Raw genomic sequence first — 18388 nt, 5'->3', positions numbered from 1 at the left:
ATAAAAATCTCGGTATGACATTGAAGAAAAATTTACAGAAATGAACAGCTCAGACCTAATCAAGTCAACAGAACATAATATTCCTCACAGCTGACAATTTTACACGAACATGTGATGGCCTCGGACTACCTCAGGTAGCTGTCCGCTGTTACGCATCTTATTCCCCAGATTGGACAACCCGAGAATTGCAAATAATAAATAAATAAAAATTTAAAAATTTACGAACTCACACCAGATAAAGAAACCAAGGAGTGAAGAAATCTATCCTCTTTGGAAGAAAGAAGAAAAGCTGTTCCAGCCTTCGTACCACTTATCTGGGGTTGGCAGCTAATCACACTAACCACTACACCACAGAGGCGAACAGCACTTTCTTCTCTCCACCTGAAAATGAGGAGCATTTCTCTCAGTGGGCTAGAGCGATCCCAAGAAGACATCTAGCTTACGCGTAATTCTAGGATTTGTGTCATTTTTCGGAAGATCTTATTATAAAGGTAGACTCGTTTATTATTAATGGGGAAAAAGTTGAAACTCCGAGAATAAGATGGAGCTTAAAGCCAGGAGCTGTCCCTCACATTTTTCCTAACTTAACGTCCTATATAAGCAAGTCCCTGCAAATTCGAAAACCCCCATTAAAAAGAGAGTTACTCAAAAAACATGTTGGTAATGACAATATTAACAGTAATAGCTTAGAATGTAATGAACTAAATTTTCCCTCGACATCTAAAATACTTGGACCCTCCGTGGCTCAGACGGCAGCACGTCGGCCTCTCACCGCTGGATACCGTGGTTCAAATCCCGGTCACTCCATGTGAGATTTGTGCTGGACAAAGCGGAGGCGGGACAGGTTTTACTCCGGTTTTCCCTGTCATCTTTCACTCCAGCAACACTTTCCATTATCATTTCATAGCATCTGAAAAATGAAAACCTACAACTTGTTTTCCAGTCATTGACCGGGTCAAGGATGTAATGAATGAAATATATGTAGGCTGTTATTACAATGGGGTCGCCACTCCCAAGGTGATTTATTAATGAGTGATAAATGCTATGAATGCCGCCTCTGTGGTGTAGTGGTTAGCGTGATTAGCTGCCACCCCCGGAGGTCCGAGTTCGATTCCCGGCTCTGCCACGAAATTTGAAAAGTGGTACGAGGGCTGGAACGGGGTCCACTCAGCCTCGGGAGGTCAACTGAGTAGAGGTGGGTTCGATTCCCACCTCAGCCATCCTCGAAGTGGTTTTCCGTGGTTTCCCACTTCACCTCCAGGCGAATGCCGGGATGGTACCTAACTTAAGGCCACGGCCGCTTCCTTCCCTCATCCTTGCCTATCCCTTCCAATCTTTCCATCCCCCTACAAGGCCCCTGTTCAGCATAGCAGGTGAGGCCGCCTGGGCGAGGTACTGGTCATACTCCCCAGTTGTATCCCCCGACCACGAGTCTGAAGCTCCAGGACACTGCCCTTGAGGCGGTAGAGGTGGGATCCCTCGCTGAGTCCGAGGGAAAAGCCGAACCTGGAGGGTAAACAGATGATGATGATGATGATAAATGCTATGAAATGATAATTGAGAATGTTGCTGGAATGAAAGATGACAGGGAAAACCGGAGTACCCGGAGTAAAACCCGTCCCGCCTCCGCTTTGTCCAGCACAAATCTCACATGGAGTGACCGGGATTTGAACCACGGTATCCAGCGGTGAGAGGCCGACGCGCTGCCGTCTGAGCCACGGAGGCTACTCATAGCATCTATCAATCATTAATAAATCATTCTGGGAGTGCCGACCCCATTGTACTAATAGCCTATATATGGTTCCTTCATTACATCCCTGACCCGGTCAATGACTGGAAAACAGGTTTTCATTTTCATCTAAAATACTTAATGAACTAAAAGAACCTGGTCCCAGTTTGCCCTGTAAAATAGCTGATAGTGACGTTGATGCTTCTATAACTATTCTAAATTTGAGGAGACAAGGTAAAAACCTTGGTAGGAATTTAATTAGAACCAAAAGAAATTAGTTGCATGCAGAGCTAAATTAAAGTAGATTGCAAATAAAGTCAATGTGTCAAGTAAAGCTGAAGACAGTCTTAAGTTCCTTAGCAAGAAACAAAAAATAATTGTGGACACAGTGCTCAAAAATTGTAGCACCAGCCCGAAAGGTATGCGCTATTCTAATGAATGTATATTAGACTAGCTGATGTACCCGTGCTTCGCTACGGGATTCTCAGAAAGACTGACTTTGTGGTTTTCCTAACTGAAATCAAGATACGTCATTACAAAAACGTACGTATGAATGTAGTGATTAAAAGCAATGCTATCATATAAAATACTCGATCAAATGGAAAGCCGCACTTATCACTTTTAACGAACAGTGCTGAGGTTAGATTGCGGTGCCAATCTGATAGTCCAAAGTTCCAGAGCTGGGATGACCACGCCGCAGATTGCCATGAACACTCGTCTGCCATTATTCCGCTAAATATGCACACTGTTCATTCCAATCAGTGCCTCAGAGTAGGGATTGAATAGCCCGAATGCTATGATGATCCAGTGTGTTACGTACCAGTAGTATCAGAAAATTTATAAACCAGGGGAATAGCATGCTAAAGAAGAAAGTTATCTAACTCCCCAGCTACTTCCCATCAATATTCAGGCAGACTGTTACACTCTGTATGACTGGGCGAGTTGACCGTGTGGTTAGCGGTGCGCAGCTGTGAGCTTGCATCCGAGAGATAGTGGATTCGAACCCCATTGTCGGCAGCGCTGAAGATGGTATTCCGTGGTTTCCCACTTTCACACCAGTCAAATGCTGGGCCTGTACCTTAATTAAGGCCAAAGGCACTCCTAGCCCTTTCCTATCCCATCGTCGCCATAAAACCTATCTATGTCGGTGCAACGTAAATCAAATAAAAAATACTCTGTACGCAGCAGTAATCCTATCTACCGGAGATGAGGGGCAACAGAAGACACAAAGCACATCACGACAAACAATGGTCAATGTAATGTTATTGTTGATCAATGTTAGGAGCTTTCCACATTGTAGGCCTACACACATGGGCGCCCGCAGGATCTTTTCTTGAATATAAAAACCAATATAACGTCAGCAACATTAAATTGTTTACAGAAACTTCCAGTTATAACATATGCTAGATGACTGTCAGTAATTTCAGTTTATTAAATAATCTGGTATGATATTAAACAATTGAACATCAACATCTTTAGAATTCCAGGGGGGGGGGGGCAAGTGCCTCCCCTTGCCCCCCCCCTTGCGGGCGCCCATGCCTACACATTTAGTTTTCTTTCGGCTCTGTGATTTGTAAAATATTTTATACCGTAAACTGTAGTTTCTTATTCTCCGACTTTACATACCGATTTTCATTAAATACTGTTTACCCATTTTCTCGTTACTCGGCGCTGATATGGACTTAGTAACAAAAATCCAAATTCATGAATATCTTTGTGATCATAGTCAGTACGGTAACAATGTATAAGACATGAATAACAGGAAATTTAATACTATATAACCTTAGTTATGTAGCATTCATCGATTACATCTCTAATAAGAAATATTTGAGAATTACATTTTAGGACTTCCCCTAAGCTACCATTTCACTCAGCGTGAATAAAATAATTTACAGCCTAGAATATAGCGACTTCTTTCCTGACTTTGCATACCGATTTTCATCAAGATAGGACTACCAATAACAATATTTGAGAATTCAATTTTAGGCTTTCCCCTAAACTACCATTTCACTCAGTGTGAGTGAAATGATTTATAGCCTAGATTGTAGAGGCTCATCCCCCGACTTCACATACTGATTTTCATTAAATTCTCTTCAACCGTTTTGTCGTGATGCGTGTACATACATACAGACAGATAGACAGACAGACAGACAGACAGACAGACAGACAGAAATTACGGAAAAGTAAAAAGTGCATTTTCTTGTTAATATGGACATGACCGATACAGAAATGCCATTTTTTTCAAATTCTGAGCAATGTACAGACAAAACTCTTATTTTATATATATAGATAGTTAGCTTTTGAAAATCAAATCCCCTAAGGGTTACAGACATTGTTTGAAGCATGAGTTACTTCATCTCCCTACCGAAGCTCATTTGAGTTGACTATGCTAAGGGTTCAAATGTAATTATGGTATTCATGGAAATGCCGTGAATGCAATTAAAGATTTTTATTTAAACGAGCAAGACGAAAACAAGCGACTAGGTATAGTGATTTTTGATGAAGTGAAATTGAGAGAAGACATTAGATTTAATACAACTACACTGACAGTTGTCGGTTTTGTTGATGTAGGAGATGAAACTCCCTACGACAAAAAGAACGTCGTTGCCAATCACGCGCTTGTATTTATGTTTGTCCCTTTGTTGCACAGCTGGATCGAGCCTGTAGCAGTGTATGCTAGCAAAAATGCAACTCCTGGAGAACTATTGTCAAAAATAAAAATTCAGGTCATAATTCATTTGGAACAAGCTGGGGTGAAAGTAATTGGTTTTATGTGTGATGGAAGTCAGTGTAATAAAAGGGCGTGGATGAATTTGGGAATTTCAGGGAAGATTTTTTTTTTCAAGTTGCTTTACTTTGCACCGACACCGACAGGTCTTACGGCGGCGATGGGACAGAAAAGGGCTTGGAGTGGGAAGGAAGCGGCCGTGGCCTTAAGTAAGGTACAACCCCAGCATTTGCCTGGTGTGAACATGGGGAAACCACGGAAAACCATTTTCAGGGCTGCCGACAGTGGGGTTCGAACCCACTATCTGCCGAATACTGGATACTGGCCACACTTAAGCGACTGCAGCTATCCAGCTCGGTCAGGGAAGAATGATAATATAAAATGCTCCATTGAAAATCCGACAGATCATCAAAGGCACGTGTGGGCATTTTCTGATTTCGTGCATATTTTGAAGTGCACACGTAATTATTTCCACGATAACGTTCTTTTGCTGTATAAAGGCAAAAAGGTGAATTACAACTTTTTTCTCCAAGGTTTCGGACAACTAACGCTTTCGAGGGTGAGTTAAAACTTTTTGTATATGTCTTTGATAATGTGAAATGCATAATAGTTCCAACTATATCTCAGTAGACATGATATAGGCTAGGCTTTTGGGCTTATGCCGTGTCATGAAAATAAGGTGAAATTATTTACGTTTCGCAGAGAACTGTGCTCTGCGTCATCAGAAGCAAATCTCAGCACGGGCCGTGAAAGCATCAATGGCAATATACTGTATCTCAATACTTTGTAAGTAATTTCAGAATTACTGATTTTCAAATCCTTTCAGGTGATAACATTAAGCCATTAAATTAGTGTGTTTGCCAGCTACCTCTATTCAAATATTCCTGGACTGTACACAATGAAAGGGAATCATTCAAAGGTCATTCTGGCAACAGGAAGTCTTACAGAATTTATTTCGTGTACGTTTCGTATAGTGCCGCGCCCGCTTATTGTATTAACGCGAGCAGCGCTGTTCCCCCATAGCTACACTAGCGCAGTCTGCCACCACCGCCTATTAACTACGAGAGAACACTCACTTTCTCTTTCAATACGCTATGTTATCACTTTCAAGGAAAATAGAGCGAAAACTACTAAGGATTGTAAAAATAACCCTTCTTATTCTTCTTAATCTGCTTACCCTCCAGGGTTGGTTTTTCCCTCGGACTCAGCAAGGGATTCCACCTCTACCGCCTCATGGGCAGTGTCCTGGAGCGCGAGACATTGGGTCGGGGATACAACTGGGGAGGGTGACCAGTACCTCGCCCAGGTGGCCTCACCTGCTACGCTGAACACGGGCCTTGGTGGGGGACGGGAAGATTGGAAGGGATATACAAGGAAGAGGGAAGAAAGCGGCCGAGACCTTAAGTTAGGTACCATTCCGCCATTTGCCTGGAGAAGTGGGAAACAACGGGAAATCGCTTCCAGGATGGCTGAGGTGGAAATCGAACCCTCCTCTACTCATTTGACCTCCCGAGGCTGAGTGGACCTCGTTCCAGCCCTCGTACCACTTTTCAAATTTCGTGGCAGAGCCGGGAATCGAACCCGGGCCTCCGGGGGTGGCAGCTAACCACTACACCACATTCTTTCTTTCTTTCTTGCGAACCGGCCAAACTTAGGACCACGCCAATACCACTTCACTTCCTTCTAATCATCCCTTCTTCCTTCCTCTTTCTCCACAGTGCCTTCATTCTTTCAGAATGTTGCGCTCTTCTCTCTTCAGTCCATCTTCCCCCTCTGCGCTCTTTCTTTTCTTCAACCAGAACTTTTATGTTGGAAAGTCCTTTCCTGAATTGGTCTCTATCACGACATTCTTCATCTGCAATTCCTAACCTCTTGAGTTCTTCCTTCATCTGCTTGGCATATCCCCCCTGGCTCTTCAAGTAGTATATTTTATTAAAAATTTGTTTATTTAACCTTGTTGGATCCATTCTAACCATGTGTCCATAGAATCGCAGCCGTCTTTTCCTTATTGTTGTTTCCAGGTCTTCTGTTCTTTTGTATATCTCCTTATTTGAGCGTAATCTGTAGTTTCCCTCTACCACCCTTGGGCCGTAAATCCTCCTCAATATTCTCCTTTCAATCTTTAGTAGTTTTTTCCAGGTTCGTTATTGTTGCTGTTTCCACCCCATACAGAAAAAATAGAGCGAAAACTACGAAGGATTGTAAAAATAACCCATACTTTGTTTTAATTCCTACGACTCAGGCCTGCTTTTCGTTTCTCTGTCCACTGTATTTTCTGATTTATGTGTTTACCAGGCTCCTCCCTAATTAGACACAACCATGTCTTTGATACGTGGTTATTCTCACGCTGTTTCCCGGCAATGAAAATACAGGAAGTCTTCCATTCACCGTCTGTGCAGCATTCTGCAGTAAAGGCTTGCTTGCTTCCAAACGGAATGATGTAACATCAATTCATAATAGATTCCCTATTCTTCCTTTAAATCCTGTTGTTTATTCCTTAAATCCTGAATATTCTGATAATACTGTTTCATATAGGCCTCCTAACACTTTATATTATGTTGAAATCGCATCGTATATTGTTTTTGAACATGACTGAACGGTGCCAATATGTGTTCGCAGGATTTGACGGAAATAACATTGGCAGGCTGGAAACGAGATCTCAACCTCAGTAACATTCGGTAAGTAAAACTATCCTACTTTTTCAAATATACCTACTGGTGTCTGACTAAACTTTGTTGATAACTTGTGCGAATGAGCTCTTCGTACGCAAGTCAGATTGGCCGAGCGGTCTAAGGCGCCAGACTTAAGTTCTGGTTCCCGAGAGGGAGCGTGGGTTCGAACCCCACATCTGACATACATTTTTAATTCCAACTCTTCGTTTATTTCCGTTCTGCTGCATATGTTCTATCGTTATTGTTTAAGAAATGTTTCGAAATAGGCTAATAAATTATGATAATTTTCAGGAAGTATAACCTGATGACTCACTATGTTCATTTTTAGTAAATTGCATATTGTTTTCTCTATATTATGTTCACTCAATCCCTTTGCATTTATTTAAGTGGTTAACAAATCAGCGAGGGTAAATTAATTCCCAATATTGTAGTCATACAGCCATCTCATCCCAAAATGAACACAGTAGAGATAACTAAGAGGAACTGAGGGTTATCTAATATTGAAACGTGGTAGGCCTAATGCAGTTGACAATATGATACAATACAGTAATTGTACAGTAGGAGAAGTGGTAATCATTCTTTCTTTCTTTCTTTCTTTCTTAATCTGCTTACCCTCCAGGGTTGGTTTTTCCCTTGGACTCAGCGAGGGATCCCACCTCTACTGCCTCAAGGGCAGTGTCCTGGAGCGTGAGACATTGGGTCAGGGGATACAACCGGGGAGGATGACCAATACCTTGCCCAGACGGCCTCACCTGCTATGCTGAACAGGGGCTGAGGTGGGAATCAAACCCACCTCTACTCAGTTGATCTCCCGAGGCTGAGTGGACCCCGTTCCAGCCCTCGTACCACTTTTCAAATTTCGTGGCAGAGCCGGGAATCAAACTCGGGTCTCCGGGAGTGGCAGCTAATCACACTAACCACTATACGACAGAGGCGGACGGTGATCATTCATGGAAGTAAATGGTATTTTGGTTCTTTTTCTACAGTACCTTGAGGAATAAGATTGCTGGTGGAATTCCTAATTACTGAGGAAACACATTGCTGATTTGAAGATCTGACGACAAATTCAAATTGTAGTTATTATCATTATTATTATTATTATTATTATTATTATTATTATTATTATTATTATTATTATTATTATTATTATTATTATTATTTCCGTATGGACCCTGTTGGATCACGTATTACATTTATGATTCGCCTTTCTAACAGACCATATTGCTTTCATTCTTTCACTGTGTGCCTGTTTTCTTTCTTCTGATCACTTAGTCCCCGATCTTTAAGGGACTCTATTCTCTGGCTTTACTACCCATCTATGTATCTTGTGATGGTAAATGTTTCTGTCCAGTATTTCTGATGGTTCTATCTGGGCCTTTTCCAGATCATTTTTAACATCTTGTATTCACGGTACGTTCTTCAGTTTTTCAGTATATGTCAAAATCTTGTAGGTTAGCCTTGAAGACGATAGTCTGTGAACGTGTCCATAGAATTTCAGTCTTCATTTCCTGACGTCTGCGGCAATGTTCGACAGTCTTTCTATAGCTTTGCGTGATTTGAGTCTATACCCTTCTTCCTTTTTATCTGGGCCCAGAATTTTCCTCAAGATCTTCCTTTCCTCCTTCAAGATGTTTTCTAGATCACCTTTATTATTAAGAACCAAGATTTCACTTGCATACAGCACTTCAGGTTTAATCACCGTATTATAATGTTTGATTTTTGTGTGTATGGACATGCATTTCTTGTTGTAGATGTCTCAGGTTCTCCAATATGCTCTTTTGAGTCTTTGTAATCAAACTTTCTGTGCTTCCTTTACCAACCCTGTTGGTTCTAGGATCTCACCGAGATATTTAAAGTATGGAACTCGTTTGATTTGTCCATATTTTGTTTGTAATTCCTGAATGTCGAATTTATTGCAAATAAACTTGGTCTTCTCGAATGAGATTTTTAGTCACAGTTTTCTCAGCACATTCCTTGAGGATTTCAATCTTTTTGATCGCTGAAATATCGCTGTCTGTTAGTATCGCTAGGTCGTCTGCGAAAGCTAAACAACTGACCTTAATGTCATCGTTCTTTTGGCCATGTTGAATGGGTTTCCAGTGCTTCTGAATGACTTTGTCTAGAACAAAGTTGAAAAGCAGTGGTGACAGTCCGTTACCCTGTCGCACGCCGGTCTTAATGGCAAAGGGCTCCGATACTTCCCCATGAATTTCACTTTTGACTTTGTGTCTGTGAGTGTTTCCTTGATGAGTCTTAATGTCTTTGGGTCAAGCCCTTGTTCTTCTAAGGTGTTAAAGAGAGACTGTCAATCAACCAAATCGTACGCTTTCTTGAAGTCGATGAAACTACAAATAATCGGAGAGTTTCGGGTTGCTCTATATTTCAATATCGTCTTCAAATTAAAAATTTGTTCAACACAGGACCGCCCAGGTTGGAAACCGGCTTGATATTCTCCAATTTTGTGTTCAAGCTGTTCTTGTACTCTTTGAAGAAGACACGCAGAGAGAATCTTGTAGGTGACTTGAACGAGAGAAATCCCTCTGTAGTTATTTACATTGGTTTTGTCACCTTTCTTGTGTACCGGATGGATAAGTGCACATTTCCATTCTTCAGGTAGCTATTCTTTTTTCCAGATGTCCAGGATTATTAGTGTGAGCTCCTCAAGTGTATTTGGGCCTATGTTCCTTAAGAGTTCTGCAACTATGCCATCTTCTCCAGGCGCCCTGTTATTTTTGAGTCTGAAGATGTGTCTCTGGATTTCTTCTTTGGTAGGTGGTTGAGATTCAGGGTTTACGTGTACAGGAGTTTCTTTGGGCCATCGTAATGTTGGCTCCTGGCAATTGAGTAATTCAGAGAAATATCGAGGCAACTCCTTACAATTATCCTGGTTAGACAGCACGAGTTTTCCGTCTTGTTTTTGGAAGCATAAATTCTGTGGGGTGTATCCACGGATTCTTCCTGCGAAAATCCTGTAGAAGTCTCACATATTGTGATCTCAGAAATTTTTTTCTATAGATTTCAGTTGGTCCTTCATGTATCTCTTCTTCATTTGCCTGATTACTTTTGACGCTTCCTTCCTTGTCTGAAGATAATGTTGTTGAGTCTCGAGTGACTTCTTACAGTTATATTTCTGCAAGGCTCTGTTCCGCTTTTCCAGTGCTTCTTCACATGCAGAGTCCCACTAAGGGTGTTTCGTATTCTTCTTCAATGGAATCATCTCTTTAGCTCTTGTAATCATCTTGTCATGGAACTGTTGCCAGGTGTCTGCCTTTTCCTTTTCCCATTCTTCTTTTATGTTAGTTTCCTTTATCTTTTTCGTGTCAAACTTCTGAAGATGAGATTTCTTGTAGTGGATTCTTTTCGGGGTAAATTTCACTTCAATACGCACTAAATAGTGGTCAGAATCAATATTAGCTCCTCTTCGAACTTGCGCATCAGGAATTTCTTTCTGTATTATTATTATTATTATTATTATTATTATTATTATTATTATTGTTACCGTGTTTTGATGGATCAGCAGAGGTGAAAGAAGGTGCGGGCTGGAATGAGTCTAACTACAGGTCCAAAAGAAGAATTTAAAAATTTAAATAAAGGTTATATTTTCAACAGACAACAAAAATTTAACAACTTTTCACTAGGTGAAATAACAATGAAATTTCAGGTACAGTGCAACTTTACAAACGAAAGCACAAGTTAAGGGGTCTTTACAAATACTGGGCTACAAATCCCAAGGTTTATCAGTTCCTGAGCTCTCAGCTCACAACTACATATTTTAGAAAAGGGCAGAAATTCCCTCAATACAATGGAGCACTTGCTCCCAGCACTCAAAACGTCACGCTTCCCCGAGGCACCTTTCAAAAATACCAGAAAGAGCTGACCCGCTCTCAATCTTTCAAGCCTATTAAAGGCATTACCTAGACTTTAGAATTTACTGCCATCAAGGCACAACTTACAAATATAAACAGGGGTATCTCGTACCCAATCTACTGGGCCTTCGTGGAAAAAGAACAAATTAATTAAATGGCCTCAAAATACCAAGATGAATGGAGGCGTGAACTTGCACTCCTACATGAAGCTTGTTAAAACCTAAGTGGCGCTAGGCCGATAAGCGGGGGCTATTCCCATACTATGGAGGTGACACGTATACAGAGTAAATTTAACACATCAAGAAGGAATAGAAGAACGGTTACAAAAACGTAGTCACCTCAAATTCAAGATGAAGGGGAGCTCGAGAGGTTAAGGCACTATCTATCCCCGATTTACGGTAAAGTTATATGAAATTTTACAAAGATGGAAAAAGATTTACATGTTTAAAGGTCACATATTGAAGGTTTCGGACCTGCCCCGAGGGTTAAACTGCTGAGCTGGCAAGAAATAAAGATATTAAAAGGCCATTACCTTGTTGAGGAACTGCTGCCTGAAGAAAGAGGCGCTTCCCGCCCCCTGTACACATCCACACACTGAGCTAGATGTCGTTCGAGTGGCGAAGAGCCGAGAAAATCAGCAGTTTTTAAACCCTCGTGGAAGCTTCGAGACCTTTCATGAATAACTAAGACACACCCACTCAACTTTATTGGGTAGCTAAAAGTTATACATCAACATCGAAGACGAAAGACACTATTGGTCGAAAATTAATTAAAGAAATTCGGGATTGGCTGAGTTCAAAACTGGCGGAAAGAAAGATTAATATTGCCAACCCAAAAAATGAAAGAATAAAATTTAGTAAAGACAAACTTTCGAATACCAAATTTCTTCAAAAAGTTCCTTCCCTTCGCACCAGGGTGCGTGATCATAGTTTTTTAGTAGAGACATCTGTCAGAGAAGGTCCACAATTCTTGATCAACCAAAGAAAACAAAAACAAATCGAAATACACACAGTGGCATCTTTGGCATCTTCTGAGGAACTGTAGGATTAATTCAGTTGTTAAAGTTCAGAGTTTCTCCGGTGGAAGGTAATTTATTGGCGGAAGATTTAACTTTGCAGCGTAGAGGTGTACCAGCCGGTACAAATATTATTATTATTATTATTATTATTATTATTATTATTATTATTATTATTATTATTATTATTATTATTATTATTATCAGGAAAAAAGTCCTTGTGTGTTGTGTGTCTTTGTGTGTACAGCAGTGGCGTATGCTGGGATCAAGGTGTGGGTTACCACTAGACTTACAGTAGATGGTTGGTTTAGTGAACGTCAAGCCTGAAGCATTTTGAGCTGCAGCCGATAGCCAACAGAGAAGCCTGCTGTGTTGTCAAGGCTGCTTCACAAGCTACTGCCCTGACCTCTGCTACTGCCAATTCTCAACCTCTGATCAATGGAGATGGTACCCTAATGTTTAGCAAATCGAAGTCCGGTTTAGTGGCTAAATGGATAGAATGCTTGCCTTTAGTCCGATGGCCACGGTTCAGTTTTCAGAATCAACCCCCTCATACTGTTAATTCCCCTGGCCTGGGGAGTGGGACGTCTTCTCCATTAATTTTATCCTCATTAGGTCACCACCAAGCCTATACAGATGCCATGCCCCATCATTATTATTATTATTATTATTATTATTATTATTATTATTATTATTATTATTATTATTATTATTATTATTATTATTAAATAAAAATGTTGAATTTGACAGCATTTGTACCCATCCTTCACTGGTTAATTAGCTTTGTCGGGAGATCAGTGGTGGTGTTCGACCCATGATCACGGGTTCGATTCCAACCAACAAAATAGAACACTAAACCTGAAAGATGGCATTTCATTTTAGCAGATCTACCAAGAAAACTATATTGCTCCTATAACAGCAGCCCCGCAGTGTAGAAGTAAGTGGGAGTGAAACACCAGTACTCTGTTATCTACATGATTAAGTCAGAAGTATGAGGTGAGGAAGTATATCCGATCCAATATACAGCAAGCCGTGTGGGGCGAGTAGAGGGGAGAGGGACGAGAGTCTGGGCTGCGATATCAGTCTCCGATGCCTTGCTCTCAGAAATAAGTGCAACGTTTTTCTCACTTGTTTCAAGTTTTGCAAATGGAACAACATGTCAGATGCTTACATTATAATGTGCTTTAGACTTCCATCATTCTCACTTAAGGTTTGGGCTTGACCGGTAGCCTGGGTAGCCCTCAGTATACGCCACTGGTGTACAGCAATATATTTTATAATGATAGATCTATTGTATTTGAAAAGTGGTACGTGGGCGGGAACGGGGTCCACTCAGCCTCAGGAGGTCATAGTATAGGTCAAGGTATACAACCATCAAATAGACTATTTATAATTCCAATACATGTTTGGTAACCAGAAAGTTACATGTATACGCAAGAAATACCATATAAAATACAGTGAAATCTCCATAGAATGGTTACTGATACCGGTACAAAAGTAATCAACTCTGTAATGATAAAACATTCTGATTCCAGAATTAATTCCATTAATTAAATGTAAAATTCAATTTGATTTAACGATACTCTCATTAATGATAAATCTCTCTAGTACCATTGCTCTTTCAGACCCCACTGATGTGCTTTCCCCCAGGTACTGCAGTATTACGAACCATGAAGGAGTCAGAAAAACGTGTTGTTGTCATTTGAAGAGTATAAACCTGAATGAACCATTGTTGTAGTATCAGTCACTATCAATCACAACTGATCTGCATTTAGGGCAGTCCCCCAGGTGGCAGATTCCCTATCTCTTGTTTTCCTAGCCTTTTCTTAAATGATCGCAAAGAAATTGGAAAATTATTGAACAGTTCCCTTGGTAAGTTATACCAATCCCTAACTCCCCTTCCTATAAATTAATATTTGCCCCAATTTGTCCACTTGAATTCCAACTTTATCTTCATATTGTGATCTTTCCTACTTTTAAAGACACCACTCAAACTTATTCGTCTACTGATATCCTCCCACGCCATCTCTCCAATGACAGCTCGGAACATACCACTTAATCGAGCAGCTCGTCTCCTTTCTCCCAAGTCTTCCCAGCCCAAACTTTGCAACATTTTTGTAATGCTACTCTTTTGTCGGAAATCACCCAGAACAAATCGAGCTGCTTTTCTTTGGATTTTTTCCAGTTCTTGAATCAAGTAATCCTGGTGAGGGTCCCATACACTGGAACCATACTCTAGTTGGGGTCTTACCAGAGACTTATATGCCCTCTCCTGTACATCCTTACTATAACCCCTAAACACCGTCATAACCATGTGCGGAGATTTGTACCCTTTATTTACGATCCCATTTAAGTGATTACCCCTTATAATAACACCTAGATACTTACAATGATCCTCAAAAGGAACTTTCAGCCCATCAATGCAGTAATTAAAACTGAGAGGACTTTTCCTATTTGTGAAACTCACAACCTGACTTTCAACCCTGTTTATCATCATACCGTCCATCTCACAACACTATTGAGGTCAGCGGGCAGCCGCTCACAATCTTGTAACTTATTTATTACTCTGTACAGAATAACATCATCTGCAAACAGCCTTATCTTTGATTCCACTTCTTTACACAGATCATTGATATACAGTAGTGGTGACTGGGAATTAAAAGTGTGAGGGCGAAATAAAATTGCTGAGAACAAAATGTACCCGTGTTATTGGTATATAGCAGGGGGGGGAGGGGGGTAGGGCGAAGTATATGCATGTAAAGTGGAAGAAAAGCTACAAAATGATACTTTTTTATGCTCTCTGGGCGAATTTCCACAGAGAAGTAAAGGTTTTACCAATTTAAGTGCAGTAGTAACAGTTTTTGAGATGTTGATTCAATACTGGACTACAGAATAAAGGAACAATATACATATGTATTACAATTAAATAGAAGTAGGGCATGATTATACAATTCAAAATGTTTTAGTATTTGACTACATACAAAGAAAATAACAGACACTAAAGAGACTGCCTGCTGGGCTGAGTGGCTCAGACGGTTGAGGCGCTGGCCTTCTAACCCCAGTTGGCAGGTTCGATCCTGGCTCAGCCCGGTGGTATTTGAAGGCGCTCAATTATGTCAGCTTTGTGTCGGTAGATTTACTGGAACATAAAACAAGTCCTCTGGGACAAAATTCCGGCACTTCGGCGCCTCCGGAAACCGTAAAAGTAGTTAGTGGGACGTAAAGCAAATAACATTATTATTATAAGAGACTGCCAGCTGGATGAATGTGCATGACAATCGGTGTCCTTGATCTCGGCAAAAAGACATACCCCGGCTACCCCTTTTCATAGCACATGCAACGTCTCCACTACTTAATAAGGCGCTGTACAAATTGGTTAGCCGCGACGAACAACATTTTGTACATATTTCTGCTAATAATTAAAGAAAATAAACTAAGAGCTAGCTGATAAGATAATGAGTCTCGTACAAGTTTTTAAATAATTCCAATAATTCCTAGTTTCAGACGGCTAAAATGGAATAAAAATGTAATGTTTTCTACACATAGTGGGGGGGGGGGGCGACTGCCCCCCGTCGCCCCTCTTAGTCGCCACTACTGTTGATATATATAAGAAAACATAAAGGTCCAATAATACTGCCTTGAGGAATTCCCCTCTTAATTATTACAGGGTCAGATAAAGCTTCGCCTACTCTAGTTCTCTGAGTTCTATTTTCTAGAAATATAGCCACCCATTCAGTCACTCTTTTTTCTAGTCCAATAGCACTCATTTTTGCCAATAGTCTTCCATGATCTACCCTATCAAATGCCTTAGATAGGTCAATTGCAATACAGTTCATTTGACCTCCTGAATCCAGGATATCTGCTATATCTTGCTGAAATCCTAGAAGTTGAGCTTCAGTGGAATAACCTTTCCTAAACCCAGACTGCCTTCTTTCAAACCAGTTATTAATTTTGCAAACATGTTATTTCTGCCAGGATCTATTGTGTCTTGTAAAGCACTCTCACAATTTTCTTTAGTTTTGGTTGTGTTCATTTAGTGACTCTTGATGCAATAAGATTGTTATGTGTTTTCTGCCTGTAAAGGATAGGAATCTGATGTTTGAAGTAGTGTTGAGCAGCACTAACACAATATAATGCTGTGCATTTCTTTGGTACTGTGAAAAAAAAGAAAGAAAAAAAAACAACAAGTTTGACCAAACAGAACAAAAATGAGTTAACATAGTAAATAAATAACAGTGTGCTGTACAGTGTTGCAACCTGACATAAGGTAATCTATTCTAGTTTTAACTTTTGTGTATTCTTTGTGTTTTGTGCTCTGAAATCCAGTCTTTTCCAGAGTTAAATGTTATGAGTTTTGAGTTGTGAGGTAATTGATGTAGTTCAGTTGTAGGATGTTTACCTATAAGAATGAATTACAGCTAAGTCCTCGAAATATGACAACTCCCTCTGGTCCGCCCAGTATCGTTGTATTGAGATTTCACTGTATATGGGTATTGGTTTGTGTCACTATGAAATTGTTGAATGTGGTGACAGAGATAACGTAATATGAACCAGTTTCACCGTAAAGCATTGAACTTTCCACCCTTTCTTTGCCCTTGCCTTTGTGAATAAACAAGTAACACAAATCAAAGACAGTAGAGAAAAGAAGTTCATTCAAACAAAGCACAAAAATAAACTTTCAAGACAAAAGCGCAATCGTTTCTTGAAGGACTTGTCAGTCAACGTACATTTGCATAATACACAGTTGTGTAAACAATAATAAAAGCAACCTTTGACCATGTTCTTCTCAAGTTTGCACACCATCTTTGTTCATATGAACACAGAATTAAGATAAGATTGTCTAGTTGTACTTCCTCTTTAAATAGTAACCACCACCTCCACCACCTGAACACACCTCACCATTCCACAACAACCAGGTCGGCACAGTGACTACCAGAGACTGTGTGCATTCCTAGAGTGTGGCTCTGCTGTGAAATGTACAATTCATCAGTATGCACAGATGTTTTGCCCTTGCTCAAGAGCTATGGGGAGTTGAAGTAATAATGTACACATGTCACTTTGGACCTGTCACCATTTCATGCTGTGGGTTTTGTTGAGATTCTCATTGACAACTCAGTAACCATCCCTTGTAAGAGAATTGTATAATTGTTTCTCTTATGTAAATATGGTGCTCACAATTTGCTGTTGGGGAAATGTTTTTAGTGAATGTTTTTTCTTAATGCATGTATAGCATTTCTTTGAGATCATCATCGTCATCCCCCTTCCTTCCCCTTATCCAGCTCCTGCTGGGTCGGGACATTTATGGCACTTCTCCACCTTCCTCTCTCCTTCCACCACTCCTCTTCCATCATTTTGTCCCAGGCCAGGTTTCTTCTTCTTGCACTCCTCTGAATCACTCTTCATTATTCTAGGTCTTCCTCGCTCTCTCTCTCTCTTTCCATCAAACTTCATCTCCATCATATGTTTTGGTATTCTTTACTCATCCATATCAAAACATATAATTTCTATCAATTCTCTCATTGAGGTTTTCTATTCTGACTTCCTTCCTAACATCTTCATTTCTCAGTCTGTCTTTCCTTGTCTTTCCTATCATACTTCTTAGGTATTTCATTTCACTGGCTTGAAATCTACTCTCCTCTCTACTTGTCATTGTCCAAATCTCAGCTGCATGTCAATGCGTTATCTCTTTACACTTCCTTACTCCAGTCAAGGTGTCTTACACTCTGGTATAATGCATTGCCCTGTTGCACTCTCTTGCTAATCTCTATATCCAACCTTGTATTCTACAATTAACTCCTATAGTTAATTCCACGTTAAGAAAACTACCGCTCTTAGTGACCTGCAAGGAGTGAACACACTCCCTCAGAGACACCCATAATTCCTCGTGATTAAGGGATATTATACTGTACTTTGTAACGTATTATGAAAGGCAGATAAAAAGGATGAGGCATTTTTTGCCCGTGAGTTATTAAAATAACTGCATAAAAGTTTCTTTTTCATAAATATATTTATAGGTAGGAAGCACAATGGCAGGAACAGCCATCGCTTCGTTGCCTTCCTTCATTTTTCTTCTTCTGTGTTGCTCTGGTACAAGCCTCGTGTAGTCCCTCACTCTGTGAACCGCCGGCAGCTCACTTCTGTAGTGAAGTCATCTACAGTATTTATTTGTAGCATGTGTGTTTTTAGGCTTTAAATCAGTGCATACTTGTCTTGTGTTGAGTGAGAGTTGGTTGTATATTACATAGTATTTGTGTGTGTTCTATTATTTTCATACTGTACAGGAGTTATTACTGAAAATTTTGGTGTTGTGGTGTGCAGCGATACGTCATGGCATAACTTGAACTGATAAAAAAAAGTTGCCGTGTGTTTTATTTGCGC

General features: G+C 40.3%; 1 protein-coding gene and 1 non-coding gene across 2 annotated transcripts in view; both read left to right on the top strand.

Annotated features, from left to right (window-relative positions):
* LOC136883524 (B-cell linker protein) overlaps positions 1–18388 on the top strand; it is a 323973-nt gene that overhangs the window by 157196 nt on the left and 148389 nt on the right. Inside the window, exon 3 of the mRNA XM_068229921.1 lies at positions 7077–7135. Coding sequence (XP_068086022.1) covers positions 7077–7135 — 59 coding nt within the window. The remainder of the gene's footprint in view (positions 1–7076; positions 7136–18388) is intronic.
* Positions 7228–7311, top strand: TRNAL-UAA (transfer RNA leucine (anticodon UAA)). Its single transcript has one exon. It is a non-coding gene; the product is annotated as a tRNA-Leu (tRNA).

The sequence above is a fragment of the Anabrus simplex genome, chromosome 1, assembly GCF_040414725.1.
Source record: "Anabrus simplex isolate iqAnaSimp1 chromosome 1, ASM4041472v1, whole genome shotgun sequence".
NCBI lineage: Eukaryota > Metazoa > Arthropoda > Insecta > Orthoptera > Tettigoniidae > Anabrus > Anabrus simplex.
Note: the sequence above shows the minus strand (reverse complement) of the source record. Positions and strands in the feature narration are given on the sequence as shown.